A 19622-nucleotide genomic window follows, 5' to 3' on the forward strand; every position below is an offset into this window, starting at 1 on the left:
CCAATCGGGGCGCGCCCCCTCGAGAAGACCACGCCCCCCAAGGCCCCGCCCCCTCCCCCACGTGACCACGCCCCCTCCCCCGAGCCCCGCCCCCGGCGCAGGGAGGCAGGCGGCCGCCACCGGAGCTTTATTGCCCGCTGCGGACACGCGGGACCGGCGCCGGGACCCGGCCCCCAGCCCCACCGCGGCGGGCAGGGGGAGCCCAGAGCCCGCCGGGAGCTGCCGACAGCGCTGCGCGGTCCCCGGGCGTGGGGACGGCGGGGGTGACGGCGGCTTCTACTTGTCCTTCTTGGTCTCCCCGTTGGCCAGCCCCGCGGCCGCCTGCCCCTCGGGAGCCTCCTCGGCGCCCTCGTCCCGCGGCTTGGCCTGCTTCTTGGCCTTCTGGTAGAGCTCGTTGAGGTTGAACTCGCGGATCACGTTCTCCTGCAGGCGGGGAGCGGGGTCAGGGGCAGCGGGGACATCCCGCCGTGTGCTGGGAGCTGCAGGTAACGCCCGGGGGGGACAGCGGAGGGGGCTGGCGCACCCCCTCCATCCTCACCCACCTCCGAGAAGGTCCAGGACACGGCCCGGCCCTTCTTGTCGATCTGCGGGCGGCGCATGACTTCTGTCCCGCCCTGGAAGAGGATGAGGGTGGGCAGCTGCTTGGTGAGGGGCGAGGTGCTGACCTTGTACCTGCAGGAGGACGGGGAGGGAGGGACGGTGACACCCGGGAGGCCTGGGGGGCTCCCAGGGGCTCCCCGGCGCCATCCTGGGCTGGGGGAGCCAGCCGTGTCCCTGCAGACCTGGTGCTGACATCCGTGTACCGGCCGACGTCGACCTTCCCGAAGTGCAGCCCCGAGCAGTTGTACCTGGGCAGGGGGGGCAGAAAATTACCCCAAGCGCCGTGACCCCACACCACACGGCTCGCCGAGGCCCCCGCCGGGCACCACTCACTTGAGAGAGAGGTCGGCGAAGATGGGGGCGAAGGACTGGCACTCGCTGGACCAGTTGGCGAAGAACTCGACGATCCAGGTCACCCGCTTGTCCCGCTCCAGCTCCTCCTGCCGCGGGGCCACGGGGCTCGGCGGGGGCCGGCAGGCAGAGCCCCCCGGCCCCCCGTGCCAGCCCGGCGCAGGGAGGAGATACTCACGTCTATGGTCTTGTCGCTGAAATACTTGATGTACTCGGGGCCCATGTAGAGCGGCGGCTTGCACGTCATCAGGAAGACTGCAACGACAGCGAGCCTCAGCCTGCTGCCCACCTGGGGACGGGCTTCTGCCCCCACCGCACCCCATTCCCGTTACTGAAGCACCCCAAAAGGCTCAGTGTGGAGGAAAGTTCCTCCTGCCCCAGCGCCCCAAGCCCACAGAAACCACTTGCACCTTCAGCAACGGACACCGCAGGTCTACGGCCCACGGCAGAGCGCTCCAGCCCCCTCCCAGGCAGCTGGCATGCCACCTGCTCGGGGCAGGCAAAGCCACACCAAGGGGCGCTGCGGCAGCCCCCGGCACCTCGGGGTCCCCTCCCCGCATCCTCGCGGCTCTCACCTATGCAGAGCGTGAGGTAGAGCAGCCCCATGCGGATGTCAAGACGGAAGAAGAGGATGGCGTTGGCCACTTTGCTGAACATGAAGATGTTCCCGATGTGCTGCTCCACCGTGACTGGAAAAGGGGCTGAAGGTTAGGAGACAGGGCCAGGCACCCCTCAGCCCCTGCCCCAGGTCCCTTTCCCTATGCTCCTCCAGCCCCACGCAGCTCCCCAGGGCCGCACCACCAGCAGCCCCCACCCCGCAGCCCCAGCCCCGACTCACTAGAGCGTCGGTTCTTCATCATCACGATGGCGCTGAGGAACATGAGGATCTCCACCTCCCGCTGCACACAAGAGACGGGCCGTGAGCAGCGGGCACGCCGCGGCCGCCTGCAGGGCCTGGGAGCAGCTAACAGCACCGCCGGCACTGCATCGCCCTCCCGGAGGCGGGGGGGCTGCTGGCACGAGGCCGAGCTGCTGCACCACAGCCCGCTGGCCCCAGATCCCCGCGCCTCCTCCCCTTCCCCATAACCGGGAGGGGCTGTGGGTGCCCCATCCCTGGGGGCGTTCGAGGCCAGGCTGGATGGGGCTGGGGGCAGCCCGGGCTGCTGGGAGGTGCCCCTGCCATGGCGGGGGGGTGGAGCTGGGGGGGGCTTTGAGGCCCCTTCCAGAGGGGTTGGGAGTTAAGGTCCTTCCAACCTGAGCCGCTGTGTGACTGACTGGCCGCAAGGACACGGGGCTGCCCCTACAGCACGGGGCCTTGCCGACAACCTTCACTGATGCCCGGGAAGCCCTTCAGCAGCGGGAGGCGGCGCCGGGAGGGCAGTGCCAGGAGCTGCCGGGCCTCAGCCGTCCTGAGGGGGTGGCGACGGGCCCTGGGGGGGCTGAGGGGCCCTGGGGGGGGGCTGAGGGGGCCCGGGGCTCTCACCCAGTCGAAGTCGCAGGGGTTGCCGTCCTCCCGCTGCGAGGGCAGCCCGCGGCAGAGCGGCGGCAGCTTGCGGACGAGCAGGAAGGCGGTGGCGAGCAGCGCGGACAGCGGGTAGTACGGGCGCGCCAGCCAGCGGCACAGCCCCGGCACCGAGTACAGCAGCGCCAGCAGCGGCGCCACCACCGCCATCTTGCTGCCCTCCTCCTCCTCCTCCTTCACCGCCCGCCTCGCTACGATTGGGCGGCCCGCTTGCCTGTCAAAGCGGGGCGGGGCGTTCCCCGCGGGCTGGCCAATAGGAAGCCGAGCCGCCGCGTTCTTCCACAGAACCGCAGGGAGACGGACGGGCGGGGCGACCAATCGGAAAGCGGGGCTCGGCGTTGCCTCGGCAACCGAGACGGGAGCTGGGCGGCGCACAGCCAATGGGCGCGCGGCGGGGCGGGGCGCGCGGGGCAGGCTGGGAAGATGGAGAACTTCTCGGCCCTGTTCGGCGGCGCCGAGCAGCCGCCGCCCGCCGCCGCCGCCGCCCTGGGCTTCGGGCCCGCCAAAGCGGCCGGGGCCGGGGCCGCGCCGCCGCCCGCCGCCTCCGCTGCCGCCTCCGCCGCCCCCCCGGCGCCCGGCGAGGGCAAGGCCGCCGCCGCCGGCCCCTTCTACCTGCTGCGGGAGCTGCCAGGTGCGGGGCGGGCGCTGCGCTGAGGGGGCGGCCAATGGGGAGCGGCGGCGCGCTGACGGGCGGCGCGGCGGGCCAATGAGCGGGGAGGGGGCGGGCGGGGAGGCGAGGAGTGACGGCGCGGCGGGCCAATGGGCGCGCGGGCTGTGTGTGTGTTGGGGGGGAGGCTGGGGGGGGGGGGCAGCGGGAGGGAAATGGCGGCGGGGGCAGCCCCGGGACTCGGCGCCCGCCCGCCGCAGGCAGCACGGAGCTGACGGGCAGCACCAACCTGATCACGCACTACAACCTGGAGCACGCCTACAACAAGTTCTGCGGCAAGAAGGTGAAGGAGAAGCTCAGCAACTTCCTGCCCGACCTGCCCGGCATGATCGACCTGCCCGGCTCCCACGACAACAGCAGCCTGCGCTCCCTCATCGAGAAGCCCCCCATCTGCGGCAGCTCCTTCACCCCGCTCACCGGCACCATGCTCACCGGATTCCGCCTGCACGCCGGCCCCGTGAGCCCCGGGCGCTGGGGGGGGAGCCTTCGGGTGCTGGGGGCACCCCTTGGGTGCTGGGGGGGGAGCCCCTTGGGTTCTGCAGGGGAGTGGGGGTGCTGGGGGGGGAGCGAGGGCACCCCTCGGGTGCTGGGGCACTGGGAAAAGGAATAAGGAGAGGGCACCCAGCGCCCTCTGACCCGCCCCGTCTCCTCCCCCAGCTGCCCGAGCAGTGCCGGCTGATGCACATCCAGCCGCCCAAGAAGAAGAACAAGCACAAGCACAAGCAGAGCCGCACCCAGGACCCCGTCCCCCCTGGTAAGGGGCCGCGCCGCGAGGCTGCCGGCTTGTCCTGTCCCCGCTCCCACATTAATCCTTGTCTCCTTGTTGCTCCAGAAACCCCCTCGGACTCTGACCACAAGAAGAAAAAGAAGAAAAAAGAGGAGGATCCTGAACGGAAAAGGAAGAAGAAAGAGAAAAAGAAAAAGAAGGTAGGGGGCGAGCGGGGGAGAGCCGGGGAGCCGTGCTGATCCTGCTGGTCCCTCACGGGCCGTGTCTCTCTCCTTCCCCCGCAGAACCGGCACAGCCCCGAGCACCCGGGGGTGGGCAGCTCCCAGGCCAGCAGCAGCAGCAGCCTGCGGTGAGGCCGCGTCGGTGCCGCCCCAGGGGGCTCTCGGGTGCCACCGACGGTCCCGGCTGACCCGCGACGGACTCGTCCCTCCTGCGGAGCGCAGCGGGGAGACCCGGGCAGGCGCGTCCCCACCGCGGGCAGCGAGGACGAGCCCCACAGCCCGCGGAGGGCCGGGACCAGGGGAACGCGTGGACTGTGCTGGAGCTGGGGTGGGGATGGCTGCCCTCAGCCCCTCGTACCGGAACAACCCGCTGCACTGAGGGCTCTCTTTTTTTTTTTTTTTTTACTCACCTTTTAATTAAAGTCTCTGCTCTAAGGAGGGGCTGGTGGCAGTGGCTGCTCTGTCGGCTGGCAGACTTACCCGCAGTGGGAGCGCTGCCCCAAGGCGCCCCAGGAGCTGTTTCCTACAGGCTGGCTCTGGCCCGGGACTGAAGGCACTGCAAAGCCTGGCAGCACCGGGCTCGGCCCCCCCCCGGCCCCCTTTTCCTTCCCTCCCCTGAGGAGGGAGGGAGAGCCGAGACACGGAGGGACACCAGGAGCCCTTCTCGGGAGCCTCCGTCCCCGGACACTAAAATAAAGCACACGCATGCCTGCTGGGATGGCTCATTAAATATCCTTTTATTCCTCATTTTAAAATGGCTAATAATAATAATAAAAAAAACCAATGGCATGGCCCTGCGCAGGCCCCAGGAGAGATATTGCCGTAGAGAACGAGTAAAGTAACGCGTGAAGGGCTCCGGGCCCCAGGGCGGGGGCCCAGGCAGGGGCTGGGGAGCGCTGGGCTCCCCGTCTGCATTTTGTTTTTTTTTTTTTGGCATGATGAGAAAATATTGCTGTGGGGGGCTGCGCCCCGCCGGCCTTCCTCGTCCCCACGTGGAAACAGAACCAACTGCGTGACCGCCAGAAACCCCTCCTACACCCGTCGGGAAGAAACACAAATGGAAAGCCCACCACAGACCCCGGGGAAACGGATAAAAACCAGCAGGCGCCATGGGGGCGGAGCGGCTGGAGCCCACGAGCGGCTCTCCAGGCCCCCCCCGGCGCCCCCCGGCCCTGCCGCGGGTGCGAGGGGTGGGTCTGGGAGGCGTGCGGAGCGCCAGCTGCCCCGGCCCTCGCCCTTTATCCCACCCTGCGCCCTCGGGGGCTGCAGGAGGAGGCTCCAAAACCAAAGAAACGGAGCGGGGAAGAGCCCCCGGCCTCCAGCCCAGCTCGGCAGGGCAGGGCGCCGTGCCTGCCCCCCCCGCTGCCCCCAGGCACCTTCCCCTTCTCGTCCCGTGCCCGCAGGGCCTGTGCGGGGGGGGGCAGCAGCAGCCCCGGGCGGTTTTTCCCCCTCTCTGGGTCAGATATATAATTTCTGCTTCTTTTTTTTTAATATTTATATTTATATATATAGATATTTATATATACACACACCTGGTAACTCAGAAAGAGAAAAAAAATAGAATCCGGTAACAATAATAATAAAAAAAAGTTATTCTGGTTTTAAAAACAATCCATTCCTACCACACTAGGCGAGCGAGTGATTGCACAAGGCCCACAAGTGGCTGGCCCGGGCTGGGGGGCCGCAGGACGGGGCCCCCCCCGGGGTCCTCGGAGGGAGAGGGGCGCTGCTGGGGTGCGAGGCAGCACCCGAGTCCTGGGGAGGGGGGGGGGGAAACGGGGAGGGGAAACCAAAAATCAGGGAGGGAAGCGCCGCCAGCCCGTCCGCCCCTCGTCCCCGGGGGCTGCAGAGCGTCCGTGCCCACGGGGAGGCCCCTGGGCGCCCCGCTGGGAGGAGGTGCGCGGGCCGTGCCCCTCATACGGAGATCTCGTAGGTGGTGCCCCCCACGCCCGACACCTTCTTGACTCCGCCGCGTGTGGGGCTGCTGAGGGGCACGGGCCCCGCGCCGGGGGCGGCCGGCCCCAAGCTCTTGGGCTGCCCGTTGGACTTGCTGTAGGACGTCCTCAGCTGCACCTCGTCTCTGCGGAGGGAAGCGGGGACACGGCGTGAGCAGGAGGGCGCGGCGGAAAAAGTGGGGGAAGCCCCCCAACTCCCCGGGGACGCGCGCACTTACTTGGGTGCCAGCAACGGCTGCAAGGCCACCTCCTCGGCCTCGGGGACGCCGGCCTGAGGCGCTGGTTTTTGGCTGCTGTAAGACACGGATTTGCCCAGGTGGGGGGCCACGGGCTGCTCGGGGGAGCCGAGGGAGCGCGCCCGCAGCGCGTGCGGGGGCTCGGGCTTGCCAAAGCGGGGAGGGGCCGGGCGGGTGAGCGGATTCTTGCCCAGGGGCGAGCGCTTGGAATCGTCCGAGGAAGAGCTGCTGCGGGGGGCGGCGCTGCCGGAGCCCGGCGTCGCCGACTGGACGCCCGAGTCCGCCGGCCCCGCATCGTCCTCCCTGCCCGGCGCCGCCGGGGCGGGCGGCTGCTGGAGGAGCCTCTCCCGCTCCTGGATGGAAGCCACGATGTGGCGGGAGAGATTGTCATAGCGCACGGGCGAGGGCTCGCGGGGCGGCGCGTGCTTGGGGGAGACAGCGGCGGCGGCGAAGCGGCCGTGCAGGTCGCTCTCCCTCTGCTGGGCGATGCGGGCCGAGAGGAAGGGCGAGGTGTAGCCCACCGGCGCCTCGGGCTCGGGGCCGGCCTGCACCGACTCGAAGTCGGGGCTGTCGGAGGGCGTGAGCAGGCTGTCGTAGGACAGGCTGCCGTTGCGCGTCTGGTTCACCAGGCTCTTGTAGGAGGTGGAGGTGGTGCCCTCGGAGCGGATGGACTGCAGGTGGCCCAGCTCGAAGCCCGTGCCCTGCGCCGACTTGAGGCTGGAGGAGCGCGAGCCGCTGGACAGCGGGTCGAAGTGGAAGCTCTTGCCGAAGGTGGGCGAGCGGAAGCTCTCGGGCTCCAGGCTGGGCTCCGAGCGGTAGCTGGGCTTGCGGCCGCCGTCGCAGATGGAGTTGGGCTCCTTCAGGCTGTTCACCCGGCTCAGCTGGGGGAAGGACGCGGCGCGGTCACTCCCGGTAAGGCGGCGACTCCCCGCCGAGCTCACGCAGCCCACCCCGAGCTTCCCCCCCTCAGGAAGCCGCAGCCAGGGGCGGGACGTCCCCTTGTGACCAGAGCTCGCCGGTCGGCCGAGCGCTGCGCGGCGCCGGCCCCGTTCCACCGTGGGCACGGCCTTACCTTGGCGCTGGTGGAGTGGGGCAAGGCGGCCGAGCTGCTGCTGCTGCTGTAGCCGGGCCGGTACTTGTACATGGTGGGCGTTGGGGGGCTGTCCTTGCCTAGCAGGCCGCTGTCTGCGGGGCGAGGGAGAGAGAGAGAGGCTCAGAGGCGAGGCCGCTGCCCCAGGCGGTGCGCAGGACGCGTTGCCCAGCACCCTCCTCCCCCCAGAACCGGCTCTGAGCCTGGGGCGGACGGACCACGGAGGTGGAGACGAGAGGGATGGGCTCGAGGGGAGGTGCTCCGGGGAGGGCTGAGATGGAGGGGGATGGAAATGGGTCCCCGCAGCACTGGGGGGGCACTTCCCTGGCCCTGCGGCAGCCCCAGCAAGACCTGAAGGTCAGTGGGGCCGGCAGCACGCGGAGGGACCTGGACGCAGCGGTGTCCGAGCTCCCGCTCTCATGCCACCTCTTGTGCCGAGCCCACGCCGGCGGCTCTGAGCGGCGCTCTCTGCCTGGCACTCAGGGCAGCGGGCAGAGCGAGCCGTGCGGGCTGCAACAAGCGTGCTCCTTGCCACCACTCCAGGCCTGCCGCTCCTCCACCCGGGCCGTGCTCCTGTGCCTGCCTACAGCACGGCAGCCTGCAACCCTGCCCGCTGCCTCTCACGGCGGCTCCCGCCAGCCACCACGCTGCCGAGGAGCGGTCTCAGCTCGGTCCCTGCCCTCCTCCGACGGAGCAGGGCTGGCTGTAAGCAGCCCCCAGGCTTCCTCGAGTGCCGGGGCCAGAGGTGCGGGCGCATCCTGCCCCACCGTGCGGCGTGCCGACGTGCTTCGGGTCTGCCCTGCAGCCTGTTCCTGCAGCCCTGGCTCCTGGCGTGCTGGGCGCAGCCCTGGGCTCCCCTCCCAGCGGCTGGCCGGGGCCCTGCTCGCCTTCCTTACCCTCGGTGGTGGCCAGGGTTAAGTGTGTCCTCAGGCCCGTGTAGCGGCTGAGGTCTGGCTTAGGTGGGGGTGGCGGCTCGGCGTCAGCGGACTGGCTCTCTGTCACCTCGAGGCTTCCTTTGGACTGCAGAGACAAAGCGCGGGTGGTCAGGGGGGGCCGAGGCCCCAGCTCTACCCCGGCGGGCGCCAATGTGCAGGAGCGCCGAGAGGGCTCTCGGTGCCCCCGGGCCCATCCGAGCGGCTCAGCGCTTGAAGGGAGTGCGTGTCCCGGGTGCTGGTGAGTGCGGAGGAAGGGGGACCTCCGAATGACTGTGAGGGCGGAGAACGGGACGGGGAAGGGCAATGGAGGGTGCAAAGCCTCGTGGGGTTGCTGCCGCATGGGACGGGCGTGGTGTCTGTCCCATGGGGACGCAGCACGAGACGACATGGAGGGCGACGTGGGGCGTGACAAGGCTCGCTCGGTTCTTTACTCACGCATGCAGGCTCGCGCCCCTGGGCTCCGCGGGGGAGTGCTAACCCCCCACTTTCCTCACCTTCGTCCTCTTCAGCTCTGTCTGGATACCGTTGTCCATGATCTTGACGGTGATCTGGCCGTCCGACACGTCGGGCCGCAGGAAGGGGGGCCTCACCAGCACCGTCTGCTCGGCCCTCGGACGCCCGAGGTACCTGGTGAACGCCAGGCAGAGGGCAGGGAAGGTGAGGGCCCGCAGCTGGGGGCGGTTCAGTCTCCCCGGGCATCGCGGGGAAAACGCTCGCCACGCTGCACCGCGCTTACCTGGGGGCTGGGGAGCTGCACAGGACCCGGCTGACGTTCTTACAGCAACCGTTGGTGAAGGGGTTGACGCCACCCCGGAACTTGCCCGTCACCTGCAGGACGAGGAGCATCATGCCGGGACGGGCAGCGGCCGCGGGAGGTCCCCGGTGCAGCCCCTGCCCCGGCGACGACGGCCAAGGTCGGGCTGCTCGGGGTTTGCCCAGCCCTGCCGTGAGTGTAGCCAAGGACGGGCACTGCTCGTTTCGGGCCCCTGTTCCTGTTGGGAGGGTGGCGTGGGACTGCCCTCGTGGGGAAAGGTCTCCCCCTGCTAACTGGGAACCGCCTTGTTTCAAGCTGCCCATCGCTTCCTGCCCTTCCACCACGCGTTCCTGAGAAGAGAACTGCCCGGCTCCTTCCCCACAAGAGCCAAACGACAGCAGCAGATCCCTTTCCTCCAGGCTGCGCGAACGCGGCGCGCCCAGCCTCCCCTCGCACACCTCTCGTGCTCCATGCCGGCCATCCCCGTGCCTTCCCGTGCCTCAACCCACCCTGCCCACGCCTGCCTCGTCCTGGGAAGCCCCCCGAGGTACCCGGCGGTGTTCTGACACGAGCTGAGCGCCCCCGCAGCAGCCCGGCACGCGTACCTGCTCGTTGGTGGTGCGGCCCCTCGCCACCAGCACCACGTGGAACCCGGTAAGGCCAGCGACGGGGATGAAAAAGAGGCTGGCCACGCACATCACGGCCATACTGCCAGCAGGCCGCTAAGGAAGAGCCACAGCCCTGCTCCGCCACGCGCCACCCCCGGCCCCGCCAACGCCCTGCCCCGTAAAAACCCCCGTAAGGATACGTGATGGCCATGCGGACGCCGGAGAGCTCCACCTGGTAGAGCACGTAGAGCAGGCCGAAGCCGAAGACCCCCATGATGTGCGTGGTGAGCGACAGCAGGAAGAGGAAGAAGTAGCGGTAGTTGCGCCGCCCGATGCAGTTGTTCACCCAGGGGCAGTGGTGGTCGAACTCCTGGGGGCGGGGAGGGGCCGCGGTGAGGGGCCGGGCCGGCGGCCCCTCGTGCCCGCACGCTGGGTTTAAGGACCGAGGGCTCACGGCTGTGCCGAGAAGAGGCCCCGGGGGCCGGCGGTTGCTCACCTCCACGCAGTTGTCGCAGACGCTGCAGTGGGAGCAGCGCGGTGGCCGGTAGAAGCGGCAGGTCGCACACCACTTCATGCGTACCTGAATGCCCTTGATTTCCACCGTCTTGTAAAGCGGGGCTCGGAAGTCGTCCTCCTTGTCCTCGTCTTCTTCAGCTAGCGGGGAGACGCCAGCACGGCCACGCGTCAGGGCACGGGGCGTGCAACGCCACGCCCCCGCCGCCCTCCTGCGCTGAAGACCCCTGGCAAAACCCTCCTCTGCCCCACCACAAACGCACACCGGGCCCACCCCATTGTCACGGGGACCGCTGAGTGCAGACAGAGGAGGGAGGAGCTCCCCCACGCCCCGCCCCAAGCCCACAAGGGGCCAGGATTTAGGGGACTTTCACCACTCGATCCCACCAGCTGGGCCGCGAACCCAGCGCGACCTTCCCGGCAGCGTGCCACCACCTGGTCCCGGCCAGGCGGGGAAGGGAAGCTTTCCCCGACCCCTTTCCCGTCCCGTAATCCTCTTTACCCCCGGGGAAGGAACTCGCCCTGTCCCAGGTGATTCCCAACGAGGGCCGCGCTCACCTCGTGGGAATATGCCTGGGTCCATGAAGGTGGCCATGCTGAAGTTGGCCAGCACGAAGAGGAAGACGACGGCATTGTAGACGGGAATGACCGGGGACACGTAGAGGCTGAGCCACGGGCACCTGCGTACACAAAGGCTCTGAGACACCCGGCACGGGGCTGCGCGCCGCCACAGCAGGAAGAGGCCCGGGGGTAGCTGGGCAGCTTCGGGGCGGCGAGGGGGCTTGGCTTGGTGCCCCCCAGGCCCTCGCTCTTCCTCACCCCCCAAAACCATCCCCCTCCCTTTCGCACGGCAGCGCGTGCAGGCAGCCCCACGAGGGGACGTGAAATCAGCCGCAGCTCCGGAGCTCGCCCTGCTCCTCCTCCTCGCAGCCAGGAGGGGGAACCCGGCCTGGAGACGCTGCCCGGGGGAGCCTCGGTGCCCCAGCCCGCACCCAGCTCCTCCGTGGGGCGAGGGAGCCGCCGCCCACCCGGCCCCGCTGGGTGCAGGCTCAGGGCAGCGGGCTTCCCCCTCGGAGGCGCCAGAGTAATTCCCTAATCTGCTTTGCTGCGGGCAGTTTAATCCCGCGGATCTAGGGCAGCATCTGTCCCTCTCTTTCCCCCGCAGCACCGACCACGGATGGATTTAGGCAGCGAGAGCGGAGGGGGCGGCGCGCGGCGCGACATAGGGTGGCGGGTCCTCCGCAGCCCCCAGCAGGCAGCGGGGAAGGGGCAACGTGCTGGCCCCAGCCCTCCGACACCCGCTGGGACGGGCGGTCCCGGGGCACCTGGGGACTTTGCTGCTGCGACGCCTCTGCCAAGAAGCAGGGGCGGAGGGTGACAGCTTTCCACGCGGGGCAGCGCCGCTTGGGAACCTCGGGAGGGGAGGAGGGAGCCTCGCCCCCGGGCGCTGCCTCCCCGCCTCGACCTATCTGCGGCGGCATCGCCCCGGCGTTTCCCCACGAGCTCTGCGGGGCAAGGAGCGGCTCCCCGGCAGCCCGCGCAGCACCGGCCGTGCCGGCTCTGCCTCCCGAGGCAGCCCGCCTCGCCTCGCCGTGCCGCCAGCCCAGCGGGGCAGGGTGCTCAGGAGGAGGAGGAGGAGGAGGAGAGGTGTCTGCACGCAGAGCTTCGGCCCCACGGGAGCTGGCCCGCCTCGAAGGACGCACGGGGCTGCCCTCTGGCCTCGCTGCACAGGGTGTTTCCCACCCCACGTCCTCGCACGGATGGTGCTGAGGGCACGGTGCCCCTTCCTAAGGGGACTTTGCCCCGAGGGAGGGCAGGGCCGAGCTCCCCGTCACTGCACCCAACACCCCAACCCAACGGGAGGCTCCCAGCCCCGCTGAGAGGGGCGGAGGGGCGGCGGCAGGTGGGCAAAGCCCTTCCGGGAGCACAGGGCAGGCAGCCCCTCTCCCCAGGAAAGCCACGTCCGAGCCCGGTGCCGCCCTCTGAGCTCCAGCCCTGGGGACGGCGCGCCTCGGGGCCGGCCCGTCACCCCCGGCCTTATCAGCTGCAGCGAGACCCGGCGCCCGCAAGCGGCTGGGAGCGCTGCCAGGGGCCCTGCTGCGCCCAGGGGACTTTAAACCCTGCGCGGCAGGCTGGCGGTGCACGGCCATGCCAGGCTGGCGTCTCGGGGAGGATCGGGGGAACGGGGCACGGGGACCCGCCCCGCAGCTTATAGGACCAGCCCAGGCCCTGAACGCCGGGCTGGAGCCTCCTCCCCCGCCTCTCCCCAGCTTACAGGTCCCACAGGAGGCACCAAACCCTGCGGGAAGCAGGGATCCCACGTCACCCAGACCGTACCTAAAACCCATGGCCCCTCACACCGGGCGCTGCTGCGCGCCCTGTCCCAGCACCGGGACGCCCTTGGGAGGAGGAGGAGGAGGAGGAGGAGGAGGAAGGCTGCTCCCCGCTGCAGCCACGCACGTCGCGGAGAACTCGGCGGGTCTGCTCTCCGAGCTCGGGCGCGCAGCACGCCCAGCTCTGTCGAGACTTGTCCCTGGCAGCACATGAGAGAGCTCGGGGAAAGGCAGAGCCCCGGCCTGCCGGGCGCACTGAGTCACACCGCCAGCCCAGGCGGGCTCCCTGCCGCTTGACAAGTCCACCTCTCCCCAGCCCGGCTCCTCCTGCCCTCCGCGGGCACAGTTCCCCCCCCGCAGTCCCCAAACCAAATCCCTCTGAGTGCTGTGGGAGTTCGGGTCCTGTTAGGACGGACGGCGCGTGCCAAGGGGCGCCACAGCCTCCCGTCCTTGTCCAGGGGCCGGAGGTGGTGCCAGCTCCTTCCAGTGCTGGCTCCTTGGCCACAGGGAGCGGGGACCTCTTCCCCTAAGAGGGGCAGGGACGGGCAAACTGACCCAGCGGGGGAGCTCCTGCCCTGAAACAGCGTTAAAGCTGCTGGGAGGGCGGGAATGCCCCTCGTCCCCGCCGCCTGCCCCAGCGCCTCGAGCTCCCCGCGCAGCCTTACCTCCCTCCCTCCCTCCCCCCGGCAGCCGCGCCGAGCCGGCCCCAGTGAAACCCGTGTGAAAGCGCGCTGCGCTCCAGCCTCCCGGTGGTGTTTCGAAGTAGGTTAACCGGCACCCGCTGCCCTGCAATCAGAGCCACCCTGCCCAGGTGCTCCCGCTCCCAACAAACCTGCTCTGCGGCACTGCGCCTGGCCGCGGCCGTGCCCGCGGGGCCGCGCCGATAAGCGGCTCCCGGCCGGGCACGGCCGGGCCGCGGGGGGCCGTGGGGCAGGGCTGCCCCTCCGAGCCCCCTCGGACCGGCGGCAGGGCAGGAAACGCGCCGTGCACGCCCGCTCCCTCCCCTGCAGCTCCCCGAACCGGTGGCGCAGCCCCCGCTGCTTTCGGCGCGCCCCGCTGAAGGACGGCGCCAGCTGCCCGCCTCGCTGCCGGCCGTGTCGCTGCCCCCCGGGGCTCCGGCCGCAGCCCCTAAGGCCAGCCCCAGCAGCCCGCTTCTCCCCCGGCCCGCCCTCAGCCACCGGCCGGGGCCCCCCGAAGACCAGGCGGACTCACGTGAAGGCGAAGAAGAGGGTGGTGGCTCCCACTAGGAAGATGGCAGCGGCCGAGACCGGGACGTACTTGCTGGGTTTGAACCTCTTTCCGGACGCTGCTGGCATGGTGGAGCTCTGCTGGGGAATCCGCCCTGCAGCATAGCCCAGGCCCAGCTGGAGTCAGAGCGAGGTGAGAAGGGGAGGGGAGGAGGAAGGGGCCGAGGCGCCGCCCGGCCTCCCCGAGCGGGCTCCGGCCGCAGCAGGAGGCCTGGAGAAGCCCGCTGCGGCCTCCGGAGACAGGCCCCGAGGAGCCCACGCCGCTCTGCGCCCCGAGGGTTCGCGGCACAGGGAGTGAGAGTTAAAAAAAAAAAATAAAAAAAAAGTCAAAATTAAAAACTCAGAGCAGAGAACCGGGTCTGGATTTAAAGCAGCCGTCGGGGCAGGAGCGCTGAGAGCTCCTAAGTCAGGCGACGGCTTCCGAAAAGGTCCCCACGTGGCTCGGGCTGGCGTCGAGGCGAGGAGCCGGCTGCGGGACGTCGCTCAGCCCCTTGCACAAAGCCCCGCCGGGAGCCGCTTCTCCCTCCCGAGCTCCGCAGCCCCCCGGGTGGGTGCACGGGAGGAGGGGGACGTCTCCCGAGCGACCCGCTCGGCCTCCTCCTCCTCCTCCCCCTCGCCGGAGGCGGTCACAGCAGCACTCTCCCTGATTCCTCCGGGCTGCGGGGCTGCCTGCCCGGCGGTGGCCGTTTAATTTTATTTATTTCTCTCTCGCCCGGTAAAGCCGAGGAACAGCTGGTGCACGGCTGAGCTGCAAATCCTTTCTCCGCGAGGGGGGCCGCAGGGGAAGGCCCAGCGGATCGCGCTTTCGCCCTCTTCCTACTCGTTCCTTCCTCCCGGCCCTCCGGCCTTCCAGCAGGCTTCGCTTCCACCCGGCTGCCGCCAACCGAGGGGAATTTCATCAAATCTTTCCTGCGGCGACCATTTCGGGCCAGTTCCCGGGGAGAGCTGTCCGGGAGCGCTCTCACAAGCCCCGCAGCCCGTTGGAGGCGAGGGCTGTGCTGCACGGCTCCGCCTCGCCCACGGCCCCAGCAGCACGGGGGCAGCCCTCAGTCTGCTCCATCCTGGCCGCGTGGAGAGGAGGTGAAGTCGCCCTTCGTTAATCCAGAAGTTTAAAAAAAACCAAAACGCATAAAACCATGAAAATCGGACGTCCGGCACGGTGCGCCTCACCTGGAAAAGAGGAGAGAAAGAAATCAGCACGGCAATCGAAGCGTTCAAGTGGAAATATTCACCAGAACCCCACCGGGACGGCGAGAACGCCGCTACCTGGAGAGGGAGAGCAAGGCTGGCGGTGAGCTGCTGCCTCCCACCCGCTGCCCGTCCTCGCCTCGCGCCGGCGAGCCCCAGCCCCGGTGGTGTGAAACGCCTGCTCCCCGAGGGGAAGGGGCTAATCAAAGGCTTGGAGGCTTAATGGCAGGGCGGAGGCTGCAGGAGGACGGGAATCCCGTCCCCTTTCCCCCAGGGGACGCCCGCGGCGAACGCCAGTGTCCCGAGCAGGGGAGGAACTGGCGGGACCTGCGCTGGCAGCGGGAGGCCCCGGCTGCTGGAGGAACCGGCCGAAAAATAGGAGCGGGAGGCAGCAACCCGCCCCAAAGCCCAGCCCCGTCTCCGCTCGGGGACCGGCTGCAGCCACCTCTCCTCCGTTCGTCGCACGCTCGCTGCCCCCTTGCTCCCTCACGGATCCCAGAGGCGCAGCTCCTCATCTTCCTGCCCCCGGCCTCGTCCCCTGCTGCTGCTCCAGGTTTTGTCCTTCGGGGCGGGCAGGGAAACTGTCCATGCTGACTAAACGCTCACAGAGGCCGGGAGAGCCGCGGCACGGAATTAGAGGCGCGCTTAATGACACGAAGGCGTCGCAATTAGCCGGGCTCAGTCACAAAACGAGGCGTCAGGCACCCGGGCTGACTAATGGAGAGCCCGCTCCCGCTGCGGGGCAGCTCTCCCCCCGCAGAAAGCGAGCCGAACTTTTGAAACCCAGTTTTTTTTCCTGCCCGTGGGACTGCGAGGAGCCCTGGCAGGACGCGAGCACAGCGCTCCCGAGCCGCTGGCAGAAAGCTCTGCTTCCACCTGGAACCTCTTCCCGGGGCCGCCCGGGAGCACGAGGCGAGGGCCGCCTTCCCCGGCTTCGCTCGGACACTGCCCAGCGCCAGGAGGAGACCGCCGCCACGCCGCCCGCTGCTCCGGACGCCCCGCCACGAACACAGCCCCGCCTCGGAGCCAAAAGGGTCCCGGCAGAGCTCAGCTCGGCGATGTTCCTCCTGCAGGGACCGCCGCGGCTCCGCTCCTCACACCGCGCAGTCGGTGCTCTGCTTCCCCCCACAGCTCGGCCAAACCCGGCGCGGGGCTGTGCAGGAGCGAGCCCCCCGCAGAGGGGGGCAGGGGAGAGACCCCAGAGCGCCCCGAGCCGGAGGGGACCCGCAGGGATCGCCGAGTGCAACCCCTGGCTTCATGCGGGACCACCCCAGTGCCCCAACCCCATGTCTGAGAGCGGTGTCGAAAGGCTTGGTGAGGTTCTGGCAGGCTCGGGGCCGTGCCCACATCCCTGGGGAGCCCATCCCAGTGCCGGCCACCTCTGGGTGCAGAACCTTTCCCTAACACAGCCCGGCCTCCCGCAGCCGGTCACGGAGGAGCTGCAGGAGGGCCGGGATCCCCGTGTGCGCTTCCCCAGGCGCCTCCTCCTCCCCGGGCCGAGCCAGGCCGACTCCAACCCGCCTGTCTTGTCATCGCCCCGGCGCCCAGGAGAAGCCAACCGCGCGCAGCACCCGGCCGGCTCCCCACGGGCGGTGCCGATCCAGGCCACGCTCACGCCAGCTCTGCCAAACCGCCCCTTCCCCGGCTCCCTCTTCCCGCAGCCCATCTCCTTCGACCTCTCTCTTCTCTCCCAGTTCTTCCCTACCCCCAGAGGCCACCTGCACCCCACTCACCTGAGGGACATCCGCACTCCGCTCCTGTCCCCAGCGCCTCCTTCCCACGCCTCTCGGGCCCTGCCCTCCTCCCTGCTCCTCCCAGTCAAGCTTTACCAGGCTCGTGTGGCACCGGGGACTCCCTTTCCCTCTCCTCTGGGGCCTCTGTCTGTTTTTCCAGCCCTAGCACCTCTCTCAGTGTATTGTCCTGGCTCTCCTCATTCACCAGCCGTACCGCCTGGCAGTGCCTCATGGGGACTCGGCGTAGCTCCCAACTCCTTCGCCTCCCGTTCCTCCTGCAGCCCCAACGCCGCCTCACTGACCTCCTCCTCTCCCAGCACTTGCTCCTCGGAGCCCTGCGCCCTTCCCGCCGCGCTTCCCCCTGCCTGCGACAAGCCCTGTGCTGCCTCGCCCCCCGTTTTCTCCAGCGATCCACCCGCACGTCGCCTGAAGAGTTGGTTTATTGCTGCGTGGCTCCATCCTGCCACCGGACAAGAGCACAAAACGCGCTTTGCCACGCTCTTCCCGTCCCGGTTGGGCAGGGGAACACCGGGGAGCAGCTCTCCCCACCGCCTCGCGCAGCCCAAGCGCCGCGGGTCCTCGCCGCGCCGGGAGAAGCCCGGGGAAAGGAGCTCGCTGGCACGCGGTGAGCGCTCCCCCTCTGCTCCGGGTTCCCAAACACCCGCCGGCTCCCCAGCTACCTGCCCGCCCCGAACCTGCCCCGCCGTGTCTCCGCGGCGCGGGCCGGGCGGCCAAACCATTCCTTCCCAGTGACGCAAGCCCGGGACGGCGGAACGACGGGGTGTGCTCTGCCCCGTCCCCAGCACGCCTTGGCTGCACCGCCCGCACCCACGAGGCGCTCGGAGAAGCCGGTGCCAGAGCCGCCTGCTCCCTGCGGCCTCAGCACGCTCCTTTTCCTCCACGGCCCCTCGGTGACGCCAGCTCTGCCCGTTTGCCACCTCCTCAGCCTTAAACGAAGGCCGCCGAGTTGATCGGCTCTCCTCGCTTCGCTCTAGACGAGGCTACGGCCAGGTTTCGTACCCCAGCAGAAGACCTGTGGTGTCGGGTGCGGGCGGGCAGCTCCCCTGAGCACCAACACCCAGAAGCTCCCGAGGACGCCGCTTCCCAGGGAGTCACCACCAAGGAGAGCCGGGAAGGCCCGAGTCCCTCTCTCCTGAATCAGCGAGATACAGGGGGTGGCTCCGCGGGGCTTTTATCTCGTCGCAGGGAGACGCGGCCAGCTAACCGGGGCCGGTAATTTGGGATTAACAGGCTTCACGGCGACAATCTGGCCCCGCTTAGCGAGAAGTCAGGTTGAACACCTGCCAGCGCAGCCCATTACGTCAGCGGGGCCGGAGAACAGCGAGGAAACGCGCTCCGAGGAGCAGTTCCTCTCCGGGCAGGGCAGCGACGTGTGGCCGGGACCAGGCGCTGAGCTTCTGGTCACCGCCAGGCCACGGGAACCAAAACCCCGCGAACCCACACGCGAGCTTTTCACAAATAACGCTGCCAGAAGCACGCCCGCCGGAAGGTTTGCTGCTCCACCTCGCCCACCCGGCCGGGACGGAGCCTTTCCCGGCCCGCACAGATCCCCGCCTCACGTCCCGCTCCTCTCAAACTCAGTCACCCCGGCACTCGCAGCGCCGCTCCCCTCAGCAACACGGTTGTGCCGTTGGAGCGAGTCCAAAGGAGGCCGCGAAGATGATCAAAGGGCGCTGAGGAGCTGTGGCTGCCCCGTCCCTGGAGGAGCCCAAGGCCAGGCTGGATGGGGCTGGGGGCAGCCTGGGCTGCTGGGAGGCGCCCCTGCCGTGGCAGGGGGGTGGCACCGGCTGACCCTTACCGTCCCTTCCCACCCAAACCCCTCCGTGACCGTACGGATCCCTGCCAGGGAGCGCTGCAGGAACCGGGCAGGGACGGACCGGAGGCAGGGCAGGCGCAGCAGGAAGCGGCCACCTGGGCCGGGCACGGGAGGAAGCTGCCGGGGGGGTGCCGCACGCAGACCCCGACCAACCCCCCGCCACCCCCAGCCCCGTAACCCCCCCATAACACCCCGATAACGCCCCCAACACCCGGGCAGGGCCGGCCCGCGGGCGACGGCAGGGGCCGGGCAGCACCGGGGCCAGCGGGGGGCCCTCCCGGGGAGCAAACCGCCGGTACCGGAGGCGGCGGCGGCTCGAGGGAACGGGGGCACGCGCGGGGCCGCACGCCCGGGGGGCGCCGGGACCCAGGCGGAGGGGCCGGGGGCGGCCCGGTGAGACCCGGTGAGGGGGGAGGGGAGGCCCGGGGGGGCCGCAGGCGGTCCCGGGGGCGCTGTGGGTGCGATGGGGGCGGCCTCGGGCCCGCCGGGGGCCGCCAGGGCCGGCGCGGGCCCCCCCCGGCACTCACCGGCTCGGCGCGGCCCAGGCGGCGGCGGGGCAGCGCTCCGGGCCCACACCGTCGCCGCGCTCCGGCGGCCGGGCCACTACGTCACGGCCGCGCCTGCGCAGCGGGGCCGCGCGCCGCCCGCCGCTCCCCATTGGCTGCCGCCCCGGGAACCGCCTGGAAGGAGCGGGGCGGGGGGGTGCGCGTGCGCAGAGAGGGAGGCGGGAAGGTGGGGCGGAGTGTGGGCACGGGGGTGGTGTCGGGGGGGGAGCGGCGCATGCGCAGGGGGAGGAGGGAAGGAAGAGCGGACTGTGGGCATGGGGTTGGCTTCGAGGGGGGAGCGGCGCATGCGCGTGGTCCTCCATGTTGGGATATACCATGATGGAGAGGGGGTGTACCGTGGTGGGGAGGGGGACGCCGCGCTGGGGGAGCCCCGGGCATGGAACTGGGGCGGGGGGGGGGGCACCCCAAAGCCCAACCCCGGGACCCCTACATGGGAAAAGGGGTGCCCGGGGGTCCGCCGGTCACACGCGGCCCGGTTTTGGGTGGTTGTCCTGGGGCTGGGGGCTTGCCCTGAGCACCCCGGGGTGCCCTCCCCGCCG

General features: G+C 69.9%; 3 protein-coding genes across 4 annotated transcripts; 1 reads left to right on the forward strand and 2 right to left on the reverse strand.

The window, feature by feature from the left end:
• Window positions 1–112: 112 nt before the first annotated feature.
• On the reverse strand, window positions 113–2895 carry TMX2 (thioredoxin related transmembrane protein 2). 2 transcript variants are annotated; one of them, XM_066998192.1, is made up of 8 exons: window positions 2435–2895; window positions 1790–1850; window positions 1527–1640; window positions 1130–1206; window positions 934–1040; window positions 783–848; window positions 543–672; window positions 113–423 (listed from the first exon to the last, which is right to left on the reverse strand). In XM_066998192.1, exons 1-8 carry the CDS (start codon window positions 2621–2623, stop codon window positions 277–279), a joined length of 891 nt encoding a protein of 296 aa, XP_066854293.1. In that variant the 5' UTR covers window positions 2624–2895; the 3' UTR covers window positions 113–276. The 2 variants fall into 2 exon arrangements, with proteins under 2 accessions (XP_066854293.1, XP_066854294.1); XM_066998193.1 differs by lacking the exon at window positions 1790–1850 and having other exon boundaries at window positions 2435–2631.
• MED19 (mediator complex subunit 19) lies at window positions 2888–4818 on the forward strand. Its single transcript, XM_066998194.1, has 5 exons — window positions 2888–3104; window positions 3341–3597; window positions 3798–3894; window positions 3973–4067; window positions 4152–4818. The coding sequence occupies exons 1-5, from the start codon at window positions 2897–2899 to the stop codon at window positions 4218–4220; spliced, it is 726 nt and encodes a 241-aa protein (XP_066854295.1). The 5' UTR covers window positions 2888–2896; the 3' UTR covers window positions 4221–4818.
• ZDHHC5 (zinc finger DHHC-type palmitoyltransferase 5) lies at window positions 4807–19191 on the reverse strand. Its single transcript, XM_066998183.1, has 12 exons — window positions 19045–19191; window positions 13725–14929; window positions 10738–10859; window positions 10163–10320; window positions 9867–10036; window positions 9664–9766; window positions 9041–9132; window positions 8799–8931; window positions 8266–8389; window positions 7352–7464; window positions 6262–7160; window positions 4807–6168 (listed from the first exon to the last, which is right to left on the reverse strand). The coding sequence occupies exons 2-12, from the start codon at window positions 13826–13828 to the stop codon at window positions 6003–6005; spliced, it is 2184 nt and encodes a 727-aa protein (XP_066854284.1). The 5' UTR covers window positions 13829–14929; window positions 19045–19191; the 3' UTR covers window positions 4807–6002.
• Between the last annotated feature and the right edge of the window lie 431 nt (window positions 19192–19622).

The sequence above is a fragment of the Anser cygnoides genome, chromosome 5 (assembly GCF_040182565.1).
Source record: "Anser cygnoides isolate HZ-2024a breed goose chromosome 5, Taihu_goose_T2T_genome, whole genome shotgun sequence".
Lineage (NCBI taxonomy): Eukaryota > Metazoa > Chordata > Aves > Anseriformes > Anatidae > Anser > Anser cygnoides.

Coding starts and splice junctions, on each gene's coding strand:
- ZDHHC5 (XM_066998183.1), bottom strand. CDS start 13,828: ATGCCAGCAGCGTCCGGAAAGAGGTTCAAACCCAGCAAGTACGTCCCG. Junction 10,860..13,724: donor ACCCTCTTCTTCGCCTTCAC/GTGAGTCCGCCT, acceptor TTGTGTACGCAG/GTGCCCGTGGCTCAGCCTCT. Junction 7,161..7,351: donor CCCACTCCACCAGCGCCAAG/GTAAGGCCGTGC, acceptor TCCTTCCCCCAG/CTGAGCCGGGTGAACAGCCT.
- MED19 (XM_066998194.1), top strand. CDS start 2,897: ATGGAGAACTTCTCGGCCCTGTTCGGCGGCGCCGAGCAGCCGCCGCCC. Junction 3,105..3,340: donor CCTGCTGCGGGAGCTGCCAG/GTGCGGGGCGGG, acceptor CGCCCGCCGCAG/GCAGCACGGAGCTGACGGGC. Junction 4,068..4,151: donor AAGAGAAAAAGAAAAAGAAG/GTAGGGGGCGAG, acceptor CTTCCCCCGCAG/AACCGGCACAGCCCCGAGCA.
- TMX2 (XM_066998192.1), bottom strand. CDS start 2,623: ATGGCGGTGGTGGCGCCGCTGCTGGCGCTGCTGTACTCGGTGCCGGGG. Junction 1,641..1,789: donor GATGAAGAACCGACGCTCTA/GTGAGTCGGGGC, acceptor CCCCTTTTCCAG/TCACGGTGGAGCAGCACATC. Junction 1,207..1,526: donor CTACCTCACGCTCTGCATAG/GTGAGAGCCGCG, acceptor CTGTCGTTGCAG/TCTTCCTGATGACGTGCAAG.